Source organism: Mesoplodon bidens (genome assembly GCF_964165515.1).
Source record: "Mesoplodon bidens genome assembly, chromosome: 6".
In the NCBI taxonomy this organism is placed as follows: domain Eukaryota; kingdom Metazoa; phylum Chordata; class Mammalia; order Artiodactyla; family Ziphiidae; genus Mesoplodon; species Mesoplodon bidens.
The window spans coordinates 8140533-8160575 of record NC_138162.1 but is presented as its reverse complement, the minus strand read 5'-3'; the positions used below and the strand labels follow the sequence as shown (position 1 = coordinate 8160575).

The following is a 20043-nucleotide window of genomic DNA, read 5'->3' as shown; positions in this document are numbered from 1 at the left end:
AAATTGTGATGAGGGAGGGTGGAGGGGAGGGCACTTCTGCAGTGCTGATGGATTGATTCTGTTGCCTGACTGGGGTGGTGCTTGTGCAGCATTTGCTTTATAATTATTTGTATATTTATGTTTAATTCATTCTTTGGAATGTGCTTTAGAATTTCACAGTAATAGGTTTTTGAAATAAGTTAAATCACCTGCTCAAGGTCACTGGCCAGTGTCACACCTGAGACTAGGACACACAGACCTCCTGGCTGCTGTCCCCAGCTCTTTTTCACATTTGTGTGCAGCTCAAGTCTTGCTTAGGAGCCCCTTTCAGGAGAGATCATGTATTTTAATCTGTGAAACAGCATTGATGGAAAAGCAGTCTATTTTGAGGTATTATTTCAAACAAGGAAGTTAACCTTTGTTTTTCCTCCTAAAAAACTTTGGGTGGAACATACCTGTTGCAGTGCAGCTCCTAGTTTTTTCCCTTGGAGAGAACTTTTATATGGTATGTGGCCCACAGACTACTGCTGGTCTTTGTCAAAATTACTACCATACCACAATTACAGGAGGAAGAGCCAGGAGGGTTGAGGTTTTCATTAAGCTAGATGAATGTAATTTAAAGGTTGGTGAGTTCATCATTTTTTAAAACACATTTCCGCAGAAAAAAATTTTTTAAGATAAAAAAGAAAACAAACAAACAAACAAACAAAAATAAAATAAAAGCATATTTCCAAGCCTAGTTTATCTATCACCAAAAGCATAGTCCTGTAAATAGGAGTACATAATTTTTGGTGTGACTTTACGTCATTCAGTGATCCAAGACCAGACTTGCCCCTGTTTCGAGCTTACCAAGTTATTTTCCTCACTGAATTTTTAAAACTTTCTTTTTCTCTATCAAGGCAAAAAATGCAAATATAGGAGAAAAGCCAAATGTAGCGAATGAGCTTCTAACAAAGAAGCAGCAGCGTCCTGCCCTCCTTCTTCCTCCCCCATCCCCTAGGATCCATCACCCCAGAGGCAGCCACTCTGCTCTTCCTTCTGGTTATCTTTTTGATATTTCTAAATAAGTGCTTATAGGAGTATCACTTGATTCATCATGTGAGACATTATCTGTTGACTTCCTGTGGTAGATGAGGGTTCAGCTCTCCCCTCCTGCCCACAGACTCTTCCCTATCCCAGAAGTTTTTTTTAAATGTCCTTACTTGGCAAAATTTAAAAGTCAGCAAGCCTGTGTTAACCACCCCCAAATATTTGGGGGGGAAGTATTATTGGCCTATGAAATTCAAAAATCTACAACCCCTGATAAAGTAGATGGTTGAGAGACTTTGGTATTAATTTGAACATTGTTTGCGGTGAAAAGTCTTTGTAAATGTTACAAGGGATACTTCTAAAGGGATGCTTTTATTTGCTTACATCACCTGCATAGGAAGAATGGCACTGTACGATTTCCTGCTCGCTCTGTACCAGAGGACAGTGTAGCGTAGGTGATACATCCTAAGCTTTATCAGGTGACTAGTGAGATGATGACTTAGGTCTTCTTTCCCCAGCAGATGAAGTAGCTGACATACTGTAAAAGAAACCAGCAAACCAAACACCCATGGTTTGCTTTAACAAAATTTGATGTTTAGTCTTTGAACTATTGAGAGGAACAGTATTATACAGAAGGGATGTTTGGAATGTCTTCATTTGATATACAAAGGAAAATGATAAAACGATCTAATTGTTGAAAAACCAACCCAACATGGAAATTCTAAAGGAATTGGGATTATCTAGGACAGATGAAAAAAAACTGAAGGAAGAGGCAAAAGACTAGATCAAGGAATTTACTTAAACTGAAGTGGGAAATAGGAAGTATCTAGTGTGATAAGGTTTCAGGTTTTCTACCACCTGAGCCTCGTGAGACAGAGGAACGTGGTAACTCTGGGGAAGGGGCGTTGAGTCTTTCCTCCCCCCACTGTAGATTTTTATTGCACCAGTCTGAAGGTGGCCTCTCTCTATGGCTTCTAGTTTTACGATCACCAGTTCTGTTTTCTTATTTACCATGGGCCGCTGTTTTGTTGTCTAGTTGTGGAAGACATCAACAAGCGCCGGGAGCCACTCCCCAGCCTGGAAGCTGTGTATCTCATCACTCCCTCTGAGAAGGTAAACCCTGCCCAGGAGAGCTTTGGCTGAGGGTACACGTGCTGGCTGGGTGGCACCGTGTCTGATGGTTCTGGGTTAAGCACGCATTTAACACACTGCTCTGTTTAAGCATGCAGTCCACCAACGGGGAAGGTGGGGTGCGATGAGTAGTGAAGAGTACATTCATTAAGCTTTCTGCCAAAAGCCAGGCTGGACCAATCTCGATTCCCCCTTGTGTTCGCTTTCTAGGTAGGAGATCACTTTATCTAGTGATCCGCCTCTAGAACTTGGGTATTTTATGCTTTCAGATTTCTTTTTTTTTTTTGGCCTCGCCACATTGCTTGCAGGATCTTAGTTCCCCCGACCAGGGTTTGAACCTGGGTCCCCTGCAGTGGAAGCTCGGAGTCCTAACCACTGGACCACCAAGGAATTCCCAGATTTATTTCATCAATATCCAGTTAGGGTTCAAATTTACCTGTCTTATCATTTTGGGGGATTGGTTCAAATCAGTATCCAAGGAAGGCCTACCTTCTTGCTTTTGGTTGCTAGTGGTCTTAGATGTCTTAATCTATGTAAATTCCCCCCAGTTTTCATGTTTTCTTTTCATTTTTGAAAACTGGCTTATGTATGAGTTTCCGCAGATGCAACTAAATTGCTAGAACTTCATCGCAATGAATCTCCTGGTAGGTTTCTGACCACTTTCCTCTTTTGTGGGTCTCTTCTTAGGAGCCCAAGTTATGGTGGCTCCAAAGAATGGACGCTGTCATTTTGGAATGAGCTAGGGAGGCTTTTGTTCATCTAAACTCTGAAACAATCCTAATCTTAAATCCTCATAACTCAGTTATGGCCGAACATAAGTTAGAATTATACATCAGAAATCCCTTGCTATTTTGTGCATGTAGCTTGAAGCCAGCATGGATTTGACTCCGTTCAGATGTAGGTTCCATTTGCTTCTAGAATCGGATTCAGTTCCCTTTTTTTCCCTTTCCACAGTCTGTCCACTCTCTCATCAGTGACTTTAAGGACCCACCAACTGCCAAGTACCGGGCTGCGCACGTCTTCTTCACTGACTGTGAGTACAGCTGTCAGCTGCCGCCCCGGCCTTCCTGCACAGCCAGACTGACCCCAACCAAGGCAGGCCAACAGGGAAGAAATGGGTTGTTCCCACTTTTGTCCTGATCTTTTATTTTCTCTTCAGAAGACAAATTGCGTAAGAGAGAAAAATAAACGCCCACAAATACAAACCTACTAGGTCGTGCAGTCCCTTCCTGATTAAAAAAATAGCTCCTCTTCTAAGGTCTAGCATGTTTAATGCTGAGAAGAATTTTCCGATGCCAGCCTTGGTGTTTCATTGTATAGACGTCCAGATATCACTGTAAACTGCAGTGTGTTTCCATCTACTTTTCAACTACAAAGACACTCTGATCTGGTGGTATTTGTATCAGGTAGAACTGTATCATTGTCCTAGAATCTGTTTTCTTGCTTTGTGGAGGTTTTGTGCATGGAACCTAGTGCAGAGTGCACAATAATGATGGTTCACCCTGCGTTCTCTTTGGGGAAAACCCCACAAAACTCACCACTGAGCAGATGGGGGAAGGTTCTTGCAAAGAATAATTTTATACTCTTTGAAGACAGGTGGCAAAGAAAGCAGGCAGATGGCATTAGTAATAATAAACCAATGACACATTTCTGGGGACCTGAAACTGTTTGGCCCGGAAGAGTCATGAGAAATCGTGGTTCCCCCACCAAGTGGGACTCCTGTGCAGCTGAGTTCCTTAGAGGGCCTGGGGAAATGTCTGCATCACATTTCCCAACGATTTTATTTTTCTTTACTTATTTTATTTTTCATAAGTATCTCAGATGTGTGCTGTTTGTTTATATTACAGGCCTTTTCCTGATCCCTTCTTGATCTCTCTTGGTTCCTTTTCTTCCTCTTCCTAATGTCAGAAAATAGTTTTTATTAGCTCTCAATATCTCAGTCTTTATTGCCATTTGTTTCTTTGTTACACATTGAGGGCCTTGTAGGTGGTTTTGTATTCCTTTTATTCCTTTTATACCCTAGAGGTAGTAGGTTGTCGGGTAGGATGAACTTTCTATTTACCTTTATTAAATCCTAATAAAATAAAGAATTCCCTGGACATGTGCGAATGTTGAAATGAACCAGAAAATGGGCAGGAAAACCTACTGTCTTTGTCATTCTGGCAGCTTGTCCAGACGCCCTGTTTAACGAGCTGGTAAAATCTCGAGCAGCCAAAGTCATCAGAACTCTGACGGAAATCAACATTGCATTTCTCCCATATGAATCCCAGGTGAGGCTGCGTGGGGGAGGGCATAGAAAATCCACATCCTGGCTACTCTCTCAGGAACTCTGGCCACGTGTGAGAGGGTGGGGCAGGGGTGCAGTAAAGAGAGTGGGGGAGGGGATTGCTGAATGACGCGTTGTGAGTGGACGCTTATGTAATGGCAACAGTAGTCCTTAGGGGTCTGCCCAAGATGCCCTCGTGTTAGTCTCCAGTTATTTCTGACTTTCTGCAGCCATCCTGCCCTTCTCAGTGTTCATTTCATCCTCACTCACATTGTTCACTCCTATTGGCTGACTCCTTGAATAAGCAAAAAGTAGCCAATCCAGAAAGAGCTTGGGAGGAGGAGAGGGGAAGGGATCGGACAACACCCGTTTGCTGCAAAGGAGACTGTTTTTATGTAGAGATAACCTCAGCTTGTCATGTGCCGAAGGAACAGATGGTAGCCTTCGTCATGAGCTGTTAACGCTTCAAGTGCCAAAACCTCTCCTCTTGGAAAAAAACAAAGTCGTTAAACCAGTAAAGGTGAAGCTGATCATGAGAGAACATACAAAATTTATACCTTAGTATTTTAAGATTTGTTAAAATGCCTCCTCCTTGCAAAGAAACAAAAAATAACACAACTTCTATGCATTTTGTGGAGGTAAGAGATGATTGTGGCATTTCGGGTCTTTATAGATCAGCTTCTAGACGCCAGAGAGTGACCAATTCTTGCGTAAGAAGAGATGGAAAAAATAGAGTGTGAATATTTAAAAAGACAGTCTCTTTGGTCTCTCACTTGGTCTAAAGCTTAATCTCAGCTTGAGGGCAGGAGTTTTTTTCCTCTGTGTGAGCCCTGTCACCACCTGGATTGAACGAAATCCAACTTTAGCATATTCAACCATACTATATTTTGTATATTTTTGAAACGTAATAACCTTTTTTTAAAACCTCAGGTTTTCCAGATCAGGGTAGTTTACCTCATAGAGATTCTGAGAGAACACTGATAGCTGGTAGACTCGTAGTTTAAGAGGGAAGTTTAGTCTTCGAGAGCCCTCCAAAAAAAAAAAAAAGAAGAAGAAAAAAGCTTAGAACATACTATTGAGGATAGGAAATTATTAAATCCATTCAGAGCTCCTTTATTTGCTACAGTCACAGCACAATTTCTAGCCTGTCCCTTATTTATTCAAACTTATAATGAACGGCCTGTGTGGTGTGCCAAGACCTCCTCCCCTGCTCTCCTCCTGGGCTCCTCACTGGTCATCAGACACAGGCACACGCCTGCCTCAGGGCCTTGGCACCAGCCGGTTCCTCAGGGCGCCCCCTGCTGGGGAGAAACCCTGCACCTCCTTCAAGCCCTGGCTCAAACATCCCCTCCTCAAGGAGGCCTCGTGTCCTCCCTGTCCATCCTGTGGGCATTCTTTCCCTGCTTCTTATGTTCTCATACACGTACCCATTTCTCAAATACCGTAAAATTTACTTTTCATTATGTTTGTTGTCTGCCTCTTTCTGCAAGATTGCACGCTCCTTGAGGGCAGTAGTGGTTTGGTCACTAACAGTCCCAAGTGGTTAGCACAGTTCCTGGCACCCAGCAGACACCCAAGCTGTGTTCGTAGAAGAAATGAAAACCTGAGACACTCAGCCTCACTACCAGCTTGGAAAAAACTCTGACGGTTCACCATTCTGGATGAATATGACAGTTCACCGTTCTGGAAATATATGTATTTCTTCCCCGTCTCAGGTGTATTCCTTGGACTCTGCTGACTCTTTCCAAAGCTTCTACAGTCCCCACAAGGCTCAGATGAAGAATCCGATCCTGGAGCGCCTGGCGGAGCAGATCGCCACTCTGTGCGCCACCCTGAAGGAGTACCCGGCCGTGCGGTATCGGGGGTAAGGCGGCACCCCGGTCTGCCTTCAGTGGCCCCCCCACGTGTCCCCGAGCAGGGAACTCCTCTGGCCTTGCCATTCCTCTGGCAGTTGTCTCCAGAGGGTCAAGATTTGAGCGTCTCCATTTATAATTATTTTCCAGTGTTTTTGCTCTTTTCTAAATTTTATTGTGGAATATACCAATACATACAGAAAAGGGCATGAAATACATATATTCAGTTAGTGAATAACTAAATGTGAACTCCCTGTAACTACAATCCAGGTTTCCTACAATTTTTTATCTCTTCCTAACCTTAAAAATCAAATACCCACCTTGCCAAGGATGTTTCAGAGTAAGATAAAATACAAGGAGAATAATTCTCCAAAGGACACATTTCTCAGATTTGATAAGGTCATTCACTTATCACTTACATGCTGTGTGCTAAGTGCTAGGCAGGCGGACTTAACCTGAAGACACAGCCCCTGCCCTTAGAAACCCCTGATTTGGGAGGGCAGGTAGGATGTGTACACCTACTATGTAGGCCTGTGAGACCAGTGCCTTAGGACAGTGCAGGCCATAGGCTTGGGCATCCAGAGCAGGGAGAGGGCCCTTTGAGCTGAGAGGAGCAAGCACAGCTTCAGAGCAGAAGTGGCATCTGAGCTCAGTCCCGGAGGACGGGCTCGGATTTCAGTAGACGGATGAGGAGCAGGGGGCATTTTGTGTGGACAGTTGGGATGAGCAGAAGCGTGACGTTGGACAACAAAGGGCAAGTTTGGGGAGGGGTGGTAGTCTAGCGTGGTGTATGTGTGGGCAGTGGGGCAAGGTGAAGCCATTTCTGGAGGCCTTGGATGCCAAGTTTGGGATCATGCCCTTCAGTGGTTATCACTGGGTTGCCTCTGGGGGATTTGCACAGGGAGTGAACGCAGTGGTGTGGGAGTGTGAAGCCGGGAGCATGAGTGGGAGTCACAGTCCCACAAGGAGAAGCCAGAAGGGCGGGGGGCACAGCAGGAGGAACGGAGGGTCTGAGCAGGAAGTGCAGGGATCCTCATCACCTCATTGTCCGCAGGGATGTGCACCCATGGGACAACGCCCCCCTCCCTTAGGGTCCTCACCGACAGAAGCCTGGTGGAAGCTAAGAAATGGGGTCTTGGGGTTCACTCGTTGGAGGGATAGGGCTGGGAGCAGAGCTGCTTTTGCGCTGAGCGTGGCCAGGTGGCAGGCAGCAGCCACAGGGTAAACATCGCCAGGAGGAGCCCAGGAAGTGCTACGCAGCTCAGACAAGGTGGAAGGTCCACAGGCTCTGCTGGCCGAAATGTCACTTCCAACAAAACAAAACAGGGTCCGAGGGAATTTGAATTGAGGGAAGTGAGAGTCAGGTGGGTCAGACTCAGACAGCCTGATCGTGGGAAAAGGATGGCTGGTTAGGACCCTCTGCTGAAGGGTGGTTGTTCATCTGGAGCCGCTTGGAAATACTACCTCTGTTTCCATTTGGATGGTTTGGTTTTTTTAAAGGGAACTGGAAAATCATTTATGTTCCAGGCACCGAGCTAAGTATTTTATTTGTCCTTTTAAATTACACATCTAAAGTGAGTATATTCTCATTGTAAAAGAACAGTACAGATGCAGCTTGTGTCTCCCTTGACCCTCCCGCACTGTCCTGCCTTCCTCCCTGAGGGCAGACAGTGTCATCGGTTGGGGCAGGGCCGTTCACCCTCTGTCCCTCCTCCTTTGTCAGGGAATACAAGGACAATGCTTTGCTGGCTCAGCTAATCCAGGACAAGCTCGACGCGTACAAAGCCGATGACCCGACAATGGGGGAGGTACGTCTTACTTGGCCCACGTGCTTCTCTCACCAAGCGACCACAGTGTCCGTGTGGCAGCCTGGGCACAGCTGGCTTCCTTTGCTCACAGAGTGTGTGCGAGCGCCCTTGTTCCTGCGCAGTGAGCTCAAGCCCTTGGGCAGGCGATACAGATTCTGTTCAGTGTAGCTGAGCTACCAACTTGTGTCTCTTTGCTGGGACTTTCCCAGCGTTAGCACCCACAGCCCTGCCTCCTGGGACCCCCTCAGTGGAACAGTATCAGAACCAGAAAATTGACAGACCTTATTCAGATTTCACTAGTTAGTACACGTGCTCGGGTGTGTGTGTGCACGTGCGCGTGTGCAGTTCCGTGCAATTTTATCACGTGTAGATACATGTTAACCGCCACTGCGATCAAGACACAGAACTATCCCATTACTATCTTGATTTAAAAACTGACAGCCCCAGGTGCTGGGGACCCCGTCAGGCCCAGGCCGGCTGGATGATGGGTCACCCTTTATAGCTGAACCTTGGTGGCGCTCCCCTACGTAAGCTCACTTTAGACCCCAGCCACAGTTTCGGATCTACAACAAAGGGCCGTCATTATGAAATAGACACATTGGATTCTCACATGGTGTGTGCTGGTGTCCTTGTCCAGCAGTAAATGGCCTTAGTGCTGTTTGAGTCAGAGTTTACATCCTGCTGCCACTTTTCACAGGAGGGGTAGCTATGCTCGTCGGAGAAGCGGGAGTTGCATGGGGCGGCTCATGAGACCATTCCCTGTGTCCTTCCTTCAGGGCCCAGATAAGGCACGCTCCCAGCTCCTGATCCTGGACCGCGGTTTCGACCCCAGTTCCCCCGTCCTTCATGAATTGACTTTTCAGGCTATGAGTTACGACCTGCTGCCGATTGAAAATGATGTATACAAGTAAGTACACAGACCGGGTGTGACTGCAGCTTTGCAAATGAACCAAACACACCTCTAATTTAAGAAAAAGGCTGTCGTTAACCCTGGGAAAATCCGGTGCATTGATACAGTCTTGCTAATAAGCCCGCAAGCTTTTCTGTGAGTTCCCAAAGTCCAGCTGCACCACCAGCCAGAAACTCCTCTCCCTTTCAAAGAGAATAAGAACTTTCGATCTTTATTTCACAGCTCACGTCACCTCAGTTCATAGCTGGCTTGGGTGTGTTAATATGTGGACTTGTGTGTGTAAGAGCATATCTTATTCAGAGTTGAAACGTCTTAACTACAGATCATGAAATATGATGATGATAAAATATATCAACAGGAGTTTCCTACTGAATTTTTTTTGCAGTTTGCTTCATTATAAACAACATTTTTCTCGGTAGCAATCATCAGGCAGTCTCTAAAAACTTATTTTTCTTTCTATGGGAACAGGCTATATTGTTCTCGTGTCCTTTATTTTATAACATTAATAACCGTAAAGATAGTTGTTTCAAGATGAAGGTTCTAAAAATACGACTGAATCTCAGCTTTTCCCCTTTGGTACCTGTAATTCTTGCTTTCCTTTAGATGTTCATGATTTCACATGTGAAAATTTGCTGAGGGCCAGTTGCAGGCAGCTGCAGAATGCTGTTTAGGTCCCACACATTTGAGGATGGTGTCCCAGGCCGTTTCCAACCAGGAACAAGTGTGATCCTCGCCTTTCCCTTTCAAGTACCTCTGAACCCACCTATAACCTGACTTCACACCTGAGCCAGGTGGCTCTGATGGAGCTCAGATCAACTGACCCTGGGGGTTTTAAACCAGGACCTCAAGTCAGTTGACTTTGATTAGACCTTTGGGTCTCTTTCTGCCTCAGAAATCGTTAGCCTTTTTAGATGCAGCAGACCTGACACAGATAGTGACACATCAGATGGTTGGGGTGCTTGCTTGATGTTCAGACAGATTCGTGTGAACATCTGTCTGTTATTTTTTGTTGTTTGGTTTTTTTTCTGCTCCTTCCACAAGAAGGAGTTCTACTCTTTTTTTTAAATTATTTTATTTGTTTTTGGCTGTGTTGGGTCTTTGTTGCTGTGCGTGGGCTTTCTCTAGTTGCGGCGAGCGGGGGCTACTCTTCGTTGCGGTGCGCAGGCTTCTCACTGTGGTGGCTTCTCTTGTTGTGGAGCACAGGCTCCAGGGGCGTGGGTTTCAGTAGTTGTGGCTCGCGAGCTCAGTAGTTGTGGCATGCGGGCTCTAGAGCGCAGGCTCAGTAGTTGTGGCTTGCGAGCTTAGTTGCTCCACAGCATGTGGGATCCTCCCGGGCCAGGGCTCGAACCCGTGTCCCCTGCACTGGCAGGCGGATTCTTATCCACTGCACCACCAGGGAAGCCCCATCTGTCTGTTTTAAACCAGGGGGATTGGATGAATTTTGTGGGACGTCTCCTCTCCAGGTATGAGACCAGCGGCATCGGAGAGGCGAGGGTGAAGGAAGTGCTCCTGGACGAGGATGACGACCTCTGGATAGCACTACGCCACAAGCACATCGCGGAGGTGTCCCAGTAAGAGCCCACCCTGCTCCCTTCCCCTAGCCTCGGCCAGCCCTGCCCCAAGCTCCAGGGCTCACCCCACCGACACGGGCAATCACAGTTGCCGGTTGCCGGTGTGCGTTCTCTGGGCAACTTGACCAGAGCTCACCAGTGCATGAATTCGTTGCTTCTGCTAAGTCGCCAATGTGCTAACCAGTGATGATGAACCCCTTCTGATATCTGAGCTCAGGCTACACCGACTTCATGAAGTTAGAAAATCCATTCTGTGTTAGGGTTGCTTTTAGGATGTTTAGAAAGCATTTGTAGCTCTCTAAGTAAGATGCTTTATAAACACTAAACACTTGAAGCCAGCTTGTTCTGTTGAAGGATCCGGACTCCACTACATACAGTTCAGTTTTCGTTTATATAGCTGGTGTGTCCCCTTCCTCCCTGTTGTCATACCTAAAATTTCTGAGCAAGCCTTGATGTATTTACTGACACATGTGCTAAACCAGTACCTTGCTCTGAAAGTATTTCAAAATGTTTCTAACACTGGAAAGTTTTTAATAAGACCTTTAAACTGTAGATAACAAGCCTGCTTTTGCAGAAAGATACATTCTGCTACACTGAGTAGGTGCTATCCCGCAGGAAATTCACAAGGAAGACTGAGAAACTATTACAGCCTGGGATAGTTCTGTTGTTTAGAAAAGTAGTTTCCAAACTTTTTGGATCACTCAACTTCAGAAAGATGTTAATTCACATCGCCAGTATATAATTTATTCATGCATTAAATATATGCTTTATTGTACTAATACGCATATTTTATAGCATATACAAAAAACATAAATTTGAAAAGAATGAATTAAAGTTATATAAATAGATGTCCTAACATTTTCTTTTCTGCTCTCAAATTGTCTTGCCCACTCCACTATGGAGACCCCTGGTTTAGAGTGTTAGGAAAATGATGTATCTGTCTCTCCTCTTAGAAAATCATTTTAGATGTATGCATTACGGGCAAGAAAAGCGGCCACATATTCATTCCTAAAGGAGGAATCTTGCATGACTCCTGTAGCATCATATAGAGACACTTGGTGCCACGTTGAAGCTTAGCTGCCTCCTTCTGTCTTCCAGGGAAGTCACCCGCTCTCTGAAGGATTTTTCTTCCAGCAAGAGAATGAATACTGGAGAGAAGGTAAACCCGTACTCATGCTCCAGTGCTCCAGAGGAAGCAGAAATCCCTGCTTTCTCTCTAGGGGCGGGGAAGATGCCTCCTCAGCATGGGACTAGTGAGTTGGGGGCTGAGAGGGGTCATGGTCCTCTTTTCATCTGTACCATTTTGTCCTATTTTTGTATTCAAAATTGAGATCTGAACCCCCCACCTTTTGATATTTACAGAGAGCTTCTCCTTGTTACTCTGAAGATTAGTGTTTACTGTTCTGGATCATGATTCACTTTAAGCCAGAAGAACTTGCTAAAACCTTTTTGAGCTTGTGGTAGCATTAGAATTTATATCCTAATTCACCTGGGCCTCTCGTCCTCCTGACTGTTTATCAGAGGTGTTTTACTCCTCTTAGGAGAAATGCTGCTCTGACTGTGTTGCTCCCTGGCTTAGCATCATTAAGCGATTTCCCGATTCCAGTAGAATCAAGCCCCACCGTGGACACGCTTTACAGCGCCCAGGTCATTGGGCCCCACAGACTCTCATCTCTGCCTCCCTCCTCCTGGCCCCCATCGCCTTGCTCAAGCCATGCCTGTGTTCCTTGCCTCGGCCTCGCCTTATGAGGTCCCTTTCCTTGGGCTCAGGCGTCGTTTTCTCTGAGCCAAGACGAGGGAGGTATCTCTGCTCTGCACCCACACTCATGATCCCCTCCAAGAGTGTGCCAAGCCGCTCACTTAGAATGGCTCCTCTGCTCAGTGTTAGCTCCATGAAGGCAGAAACTCTTTTTGTCCTTGTATCTCCAGCACCTAAAAGTGCCTGGTATGTAGTAGTCATTCAATAAATTTCTTTTAGGTACATGAATGGGATTAGGTGGGTCACCCAATTAGAAAGTCAGCAGAGCCCTTCCACCTGTCAGGATGCAATTTCCAGCCTTCTCTTCCCTTCTCCCCACTTCCTACCTGTCTGCACAACTACATCCTTTCTGCGGAGATGAAATGTGAATTGATTCCATGACTGCTTGAGCTGAGTATGCAGAAAAGCAGCAGGCAGAGGAAAAACTGTTCTTTCCTGGCAAGAATTATGCTCTCAGTAACTTTCTAGTCCAATAAATAAAACATAATTTCTAGATTTCAGAGGTCAGTTCCCCACCTATAAGACAGTCGCAGTGTTTGGATCAATAATTTTTTGAGCCAGAGAGGTGGTAATCTAAACACACGTGATCTTGTGTTTAACAGATGCATTTGGGGGGGTTACAGAGTGAGCCCTCAGGAGTCCGGTGCTGGCTGCTGTCCTGCCCTGCGCCCACCCCCCTTGCCCACCCTCTTAGCTCGGGGGCCCATTGGAGTAAGACCGTGTGCTTCCCTCTTCCCATAGACCACCATGCGGGACCTGTCCCAGATGCTGAAGAAAATGCCCCAGTACCAGAAAGAGCTCAGCAAGGTATGACGATCCAAAATGATCCGTTCGCATCGTGAGTATAAACATCTGCAAAAAGTCTCCTCTACCCTTGCTGATTCATAGAAATCCACAGGTTTTTAGTCATCTTCAATTTTTATTAGAAAAAAATGAAACTTGCTGATTCATAGAAATCCACATGTTTTTAGTCATCTTCAATTTTTATTAGAAAAAAATGAAAGGTTGGGATAGACAGGTTATTTCCCATGATTTTCTTTTCTCCTCTTCATCTTTTTCTGTCTGTATCCTTCCAATTCCTCACCCCATGGGCCTGAGAGAGAGAGCTCGGAGGAAGTCACAATGATCTGGGAGTCACACATCGCTTCCGCCTTAGAAGCGAGTCACTAAATCCACACGAAGGCGCGGGGGATTGAGCGCCACCTGCTGGAGGGAAGAGTATGAAAGGATGTGTGGGTGCCTGTGAAACCATCACCCCACCCCACCCCACCCCATAAAGGATTTCTCCTTCCTCTTGACTCTTGTAGGAGGTGGTCTGTCCCTCTTCCCGACACACACAAATCTCTACCCAGTGGTGTCTGTGAACCTGCTTGAACGCATATTTCCTATCCCTTATGAGGCTGGAGATGCCTTGGTGCCTAGCACCGTGTCAATACCTAGCAGGTGCTTAGTAGATGCTGCGCAAATCAGCGAGTGATTCCTTAACCACACGCTCTCTGCTTTGTCCTAGTATTCGACCCACCTGCACCTTGCCGAGGACTGCATGAAGCATTACCAAGGCACCGTGGACAAACTCTGCCGGGTGGAACAGGTAGGGCCTTTTCCTTCTCTTTCGGCCAGGCCCATTTATTTGCTTACCTGAATTTTAACATCTGACCTTGAACACCTGCAGAATCATAGGAAATAGAAATGGGAAAGCCTGCTAGATCGTGTTGTCTCGACTCTCTGGAGCCAGTGCAGTTCCACGCTCAATGGTAGGGACTAGATTGGTCTGGAATGCCATGCCATTTGGATTTTGCATGTCTGACTTACCAGAGGCTCCCTGGAATGGCAGAAGAGAGATGTACGCAGCGCTGAGCCCTACATTGACAGGGCTGGCTGAAGGTTGTATCCTGAATGTCTTTCCCTCCTGCCGTAGCCACAGCAGCTTGGAGACCTAGAGGCTGAAAGTGGGTAGGGCAGCCGAAGGTCAGAAATTCTCCCACAGCCTCCCCGATCACAGCTGGGGTCGGAGTTCCGTCCCCTTCACTGGTTGGTTTGACGTGCTTGTTTCTCTCTGCTTTCTTTTCCTCGTCTGCAAAGGGACATGACAAAGCTGCCACATTTTCCAGGAGTGTCGCGTCGAGTCACTCATCCTGGCCCTCCATTCCTCACATGTGATAACATTCCTCAACCAGGGTCAGCTTCTCAGGGAGGGGAGGTCATCCCATGATGCCGAAGCCTCAGCCAAAGGTCCCTCTTCACAGAAAAAAGAACTTGAGTTCTCAGTGTGAGGCTAAGAGTTAAATCTCCTGGTTTGATACGACAGGCTCAGCTAGGTTTGTAAGACCAGCCCTGATTCATGGACTCTCTCCCACGGGGAAGTGGCCCTGCTGAAATTCATCAGTTTCATGGGTGATGTTGGCAAACGCAAAGGCGTCCTCTCCAAAAGAACTTGACTCTCCAGAAGATAGGTTCTCCCTAGAGCGAACGGTACAAACACAGTTGGGATTCATCCTTGGAAGTTTACATTTTTCCAGAAGTGCCCAGTGGTATTCGTTGAACTAGTCACATTAAATCATTTATTTATTTATTTATTTATTTATTATTATTTTTAACATCCTTATTGGAGTATAACTGCTTTACAGTGGTGTGTTAGTTTCTGCTTTATAACAAAGTGAATCAGCTATACATATATATATATATATCCCCGTATCTCCTCCCTCTTGCGTCTCCCTCCCACCCTCCCTATCCCACCCCTCTAGGTGGTCACACAGCACCGAGCTGATCTCCCTGTGCTATGTAGTCACATTAAATCTGACTTTGAGGCAGTATTAGAGCCAGATCCTGCTGAGCAGATGTCTGTTGAGGCTGCGCTGAGCTGGGAAAGGGCCTTGGAGAGGGGCCCCACCTTCCTCTGGCCCAGGCTGGGTAGAGGCCTGAGCTTGAGATCATGCTCATTATGGACTCCTGGGATCTTTAGAGAAAAAAAGGCAACCTTCTGGCAACCTCTGTAAGAGCTCCAGAGAAAGTTGCAGCTGCTGGTCTCAGAACAAGACCAAATCATTCTTGGTTTGCTGAGACTGATGTGCTGCTTTCTCGGGCCTGTTGAGAATGGATCCGCCTCTTGCCTGAGTTGCGAGGGCGGGGCCGTAGACTGTGCTTACTTCACTCTTTATCTTCAGTCCCACTGTTAGCACCCCCTCCCCCCTCATCTCCTTCAGTGGGATTTGCAGGGAGCCCATGTTTTTTTCTCCTCTCCCTAAAAGTGGTTGGAAGATTAAAAACAGAGGTTAAAATCCTAGAGTAGTTAAAACTCAGCGGGCACAGCCTTCCGTGCCAAGGAGAGTGGAGCAGAAAGAGTCCAGCCAGGCGGAGGCACCTTATAATAGTGAAGCTTTTCACATGTGGGAAGTGCATCCCCTTAAGCCCCGATCCCTCTGTAGGGCTTTGTCCCTCTTGAGGACCTACCAGGATTGAGGCTTTCCCTGAGGAATTGGCACACGTACACTGGAACTCACCTGGAGGGAACAGCCTGCCTTTAAACAAGATGGCAAATCAGCATGGTTTCTGGTCTTGGAAAGCGAAGCCTGGGGCTTTTCCTCGGTTCTCACTGATGCCGTAGATACCAGTGCTGATTACCCCCGTTCTGATTAATTAATTGAGAGCATAAGCACCTGCTGAAGACCTTCCCCCAACCAAACTAAACATCCCAGACGTTTATGGATAACCAGCTTTCTAATAGTTACCATTTGTCCAGACTGTTGCCAGAAATGGGGTCAACATGGTGTGTTTTCTGCAGGACCTGGCGATGGGCACGGATGCTGAAGGGGAGAAGATCAAGGACCCCATGAGAGCCATTGTCCCCATTCTGCTGGACGCGAATGTCAGCACTTATGACAAAATCCGCATCATCCTTCTCTACATCTTTTTGAAGAATGGTAGGAACGGTGGGATATAGAGGAGGGGGATAGGCCCTTGGGGAAAATGAGGCAGCTGGGAGAGAGAGAACAAAGTGGAAAACAGTGTAAAAGACAAGGAAAAAGGAAGGAAAGGGGTGTTTAATAAGATCTGAGGGGCTCTTTACATCTGGGGAAATGTCATGTAGGCAGATCAGTTGCAACTAGAGGCTGAGTATCCCCCAGTGATTCTGGAGTTAGTCAAAGGGACAGGATAATTCGAAGAGGACAGGGTGGGGACAGCTGGGAGAGTCTGTTGGCTTTATGGCCAGTTTATTAGAGCGTTTCTGCTAGATACTTTTAACTTGCCCCACATTTGTAATCTGTGCCTTTAAATAACTGGGTTTTACCCACATATGTTGCCCATAAGTGTCCGTAGGTGTCCATTGTGCCAAAGATGGACACAGAGGCTCTCCTGTCCAAGCTGACCGTGATGTGGGCCAGGGGTGGTGGTGACGGCTGAGAAACAGGAGACGGATGGAAATACAGACCATGAGGGGCAGCTGCTGATGGTCATAGCCCGCAGGCTAGAGTGGAATTGGAGTCCTGATCTTGTCTTGTCTCACAGTAAACTTGATGCCATGAGCGGATTAGTTCCCACTAATCCTGAGGAGAAGGGGCACCGTCCCCCCAGGCACTTGGCTCTGCTGCTCAGCGTGTGATGTCCAGGGGCCGGTGTGGTGATCGGGGTTTCGTTCTTGCAGGCATCACCGAGGAAAACCTGAACAAGCTGATCCAGCACGCCCAGATCCCCCCGGAGGACAGTGAGATCATCACCAACATGGCCCACCTTGGGGTGCCCATCGTCACGGACGTGAGCACCGGCGTCGGGGGGAGGCAGAGGGGAGACAGCGGCTCTCATCTCTTCTCCCCTGGCTGACTTAAGGCAGCTTACAGTACACACACTCAACACGGAGGAAGAGAAAATGTAAAATCAGAGGGATGCAGGTGTAGGGGTAGAAATAAAGTCAAGGTGTAGCACCAGGAACCCAGGCGGGCACGTCAAGGAGGCACACACAGTCACAAAGCTGAGCTGTGTCTGTGAACCCGCCCCAAATAGGAGTCATACCAGCCCCGTCCCACGTGTCTTGAGTCAGCCTGGCTCTGCCGTAGGACACTTAGACTCAGCATCTACTGTGAGGTTGCGAACACAACGCTTAGTGTCATGCCGCCTTGCCACCTTTGGGTCTGCTTCTCTGACAATGACTCAGGACCCAGTGGGGTCAGGTGTTGGGGGGCCGACCAGCCATGAGCTCTGGAAGAGGCCGGGCGGGGGGCTCCAGGACTCTTCAGAGCCCCCCGCCAGGAACCTTGCTTGTAGGAACCCCACTTCCTGCAGGGAGTCAGCTCACGCCTCAGTGCTGGTAAAGCAGGATTGTAGGTGTGCTCCTTCTGGAATCTTAGAGTCAAAAGCTTTGTTCCGGAGCCACCAGAGACCTGTGACTGGGGGCCATCTGGCGTTTTCAGGCCCTTGTTCACAAAGGGACCAAATGAGAACAGAGGTGATTCATTCAGTGCATCCCGTGCTGTTGAAGCAAAATCAAAGTCACACCAAAGCAGTATTTTCTCCTATAATTGACAACAAACTAATTTTTTTACCTCCCTGCATTTGTAAGAAATGGCACTTATCCGTTTGACCCACGTTTGCCATTTTTCCTGGCTTTGAAGAACCAAGTTTGCTCCAGGTTCTTGGGCTGGAGCCCACGGGGCATCGTCCGGGCTTTTGCAGGAAAAGCTCCCTACTTCTTAGTCTTTGCCAGGGCTGACTCCCGGAAGGGAGCCCAGGGGCCAGCGAGGCCTCGCGGGCCCAGGCGCTGACTCAGAGCCTCGGTTCATGTGTTCGCTTTCAGTCCACGCTGCGTCGCAGGAGCAAACCAGAGCGGAAGGAGCGCATCAGCGAGCAGACCTACCAGCTCTCACGATGGACCCCGATCATCAAAGACATCATGGAGGTCAGCGCGGGCCGAGACGAGGGCACAGGGGCAGCCGGGCCCAGGGCTCTGCACCTGAGGCCTGGGGGCTTCAGCCTCACCTGCCCTCGGGTGGGAGTGACACCCAGGGATTAGCACCCAGGCCTTGGAGGGTTTGTGCAGAGCAGCCCCAGGAGACTGTCAGATGTGGATCCTCAGATCCACACGATCGAGCCCCACAGTAGAGACCCCTCAATGGTACTGCAGCCGAAGGAACCAAACCCGTCACAGCACCTGAAGGTCCTGTGAGTAAGGAGCGCCTCGCTAAGGACGCAGCAGGGCAGGAGGGCCTCTGGAAAGAGATCCCAGCCCATCCTCCTCCTCTCCCGCTGCTCCCCTCCCTCAGCCCTCACGTCAGCCAGAGACCCTGCCGATCGTGTTTCTGTGCAGCCCTATCTCTTGCCTGGAGTTCTCACTCTCCTTTCCACCTCCTGAATCCTGCCTTCCTGCAAAGTCCCATACACTGGCCCACCTGTCTGACCACCCAGCACCACAGAGGCCTCCCTGGACTCCCACAGCATGTGTCAGGGATGCTCTTGACATGTGTGTGCTGCTCTCTGCGTTGGGTCATTGTTTTAGACCCTGGTCCTGTGCCCTCACCTGACGTGTCCTCTGGCACCGAGCCTCGCGCATAGTAGGTGTTTCATATCTGTGAAAGTCAGGTAGCCCAGCGGTGTCCCTTCCTCCCCTTCTTGTAGCTCGAGGTCGAGGAAACCCTGTGTAGAATCCTGACGCACCCTGGGAGCTTTGGGGTGGGAACTGGAGATGGTCTTTCCAGTTCCTGCCCTTGACAGGTGGACAGGACTGGGGTCCAGAGAATGAAAGGTCTTGGCCAGGATCCCTTTGTTAATTCATAGCAGTCCATGTGCTCCCACTGAACAGTACGTTAAAATAAATATATTTTAAGTATATGTAGTGAGTCAGCTTCCTATTTTTAAAACCCACAAACCAAAAAGATGGGTGAACATGAGACATCTTGAAACCAATCACGTGTCTTTGCTTGGCAGAGTGGACCAACTGCACTGTCTCATTCCCTCCCTTGTCCTCTGCTCCCTCTTCCTTCCCCCCACAACCCCAGTCCCCCAAAGAGACATGTGTGGGCTTCACACGGTAGCTGTTAGGAGTGTAGACTTCTCGGCAGCAGGGGGTGGGTAGCTGGATCCACCCACCAGATAATTAGGCCCTTGGGAAACCGAGGCTGTAAGGCCTCAGCTTGCCTGAGAGACTGCCCATGCCTAGTGTCTTCAAGACAGATGGCAAGGGTCAGGAGTTTATTGGACAGGATGCGACATTTATAACCTCACATGGAACATAAAAGGGTGGAAGAGAAGCAAGAAAAATTAATGCAGGTTTTTTAAAAGTTTATTTTATTTATTTATTGTTTTTGGCTGCGTTGGGTCTTCGTTGCTGCGCGTGGGCTTTCTCTAGTTGTGGCGAGCTGGGGCTACTCTTCGTTGCGGTGCGCGGGCTTCTCATTGCGGTGGCTTCTCTTGTTGTGGAGCACGGGCTCTAGGTGTGCGGGCTTCAGTAGTTGTGGCACGTGGGCTCAGTAGTTGTGGCTCGGGGCCCTAGAGCGCAGGCTCAGCAGTTGTGGCATGTGGGCTCAGTAGTTGTGGCTCGTGGGCCCTAGAGCGCAGGCTCAGCAGTGTGGCACACGGGCTTAGCTGCTCCGCGGCATGTGGGATCTTCCCGGACCAGGGCTCGAACCTGTGTCCCCTGCATTGGCAGGCGGATTCTTAACCACTGTGCCACCAGGGAAGCCCAATGCAGGGTTTTTTTTTTAACTTCTCTTCAAGAGCAGACCTACAAACTTATCTCATTGTATCCAC

General features: G+C 47.9%; 1 protein-coding gene across 2 annotated transcripts in view; it reads left to right on the top strand.

Annotated features, from left to right (window-relative positions):
- The window catches only part of STXBP1 (syntaxin binding protein 1), a 71651-nt gene that overhangs the window by 38830 nt on the left and 12778 nt on the right, over positions 1 to 20043 (top strand). For both annotated transcript variants that reach the window (XM_081236901.1, XM_081236902.1), the window contains exons 4-16: positions 2045 to 2121; positions 3094 to 3172; positions 4306 to 4409; positions 6121 to 6269; positions 7982 to 8066; positions 8843 to 8973; positions 10440 to 10547; positions 11646 to 11706; positions 13048 to 13113; positions 13817 to 13897; positions 16088 to 16226; positions 16949 to 17058; positions 18095 to 18196. In XM_081236901.1, the coding sequence (XP_081093027.1) occupies positions 2045 to 2121; positions 3094 to 3172; positions 4306 to 4409; positions 6121 to 6269; positions 7982 to 8066; positions 8843 to 8973; positions 10440 to 10547; positions 11646 to 11706; positions 13048 to 13113; positions 13817 to 13897; positions 16088 to 16226; positions 16949 to 17058; positions 18095 to 18196 (1292 nt within the window). The remainder of the gene's footprint in view (positions 1 to 2044; positions 2122 to 3093; positions 3173 to 4305; positions 4410 to 6120; positions 6270 to 7981; positions 8067 to 8842; positions 8974 to 10439; positions 10548 to 11645; positions 11707 to 13047; positions 13114 to 13816; positions 13898 to 16087; positions 16227 to 16948; positions 17059 to 18094; positions 18197 to 20043) is intronic.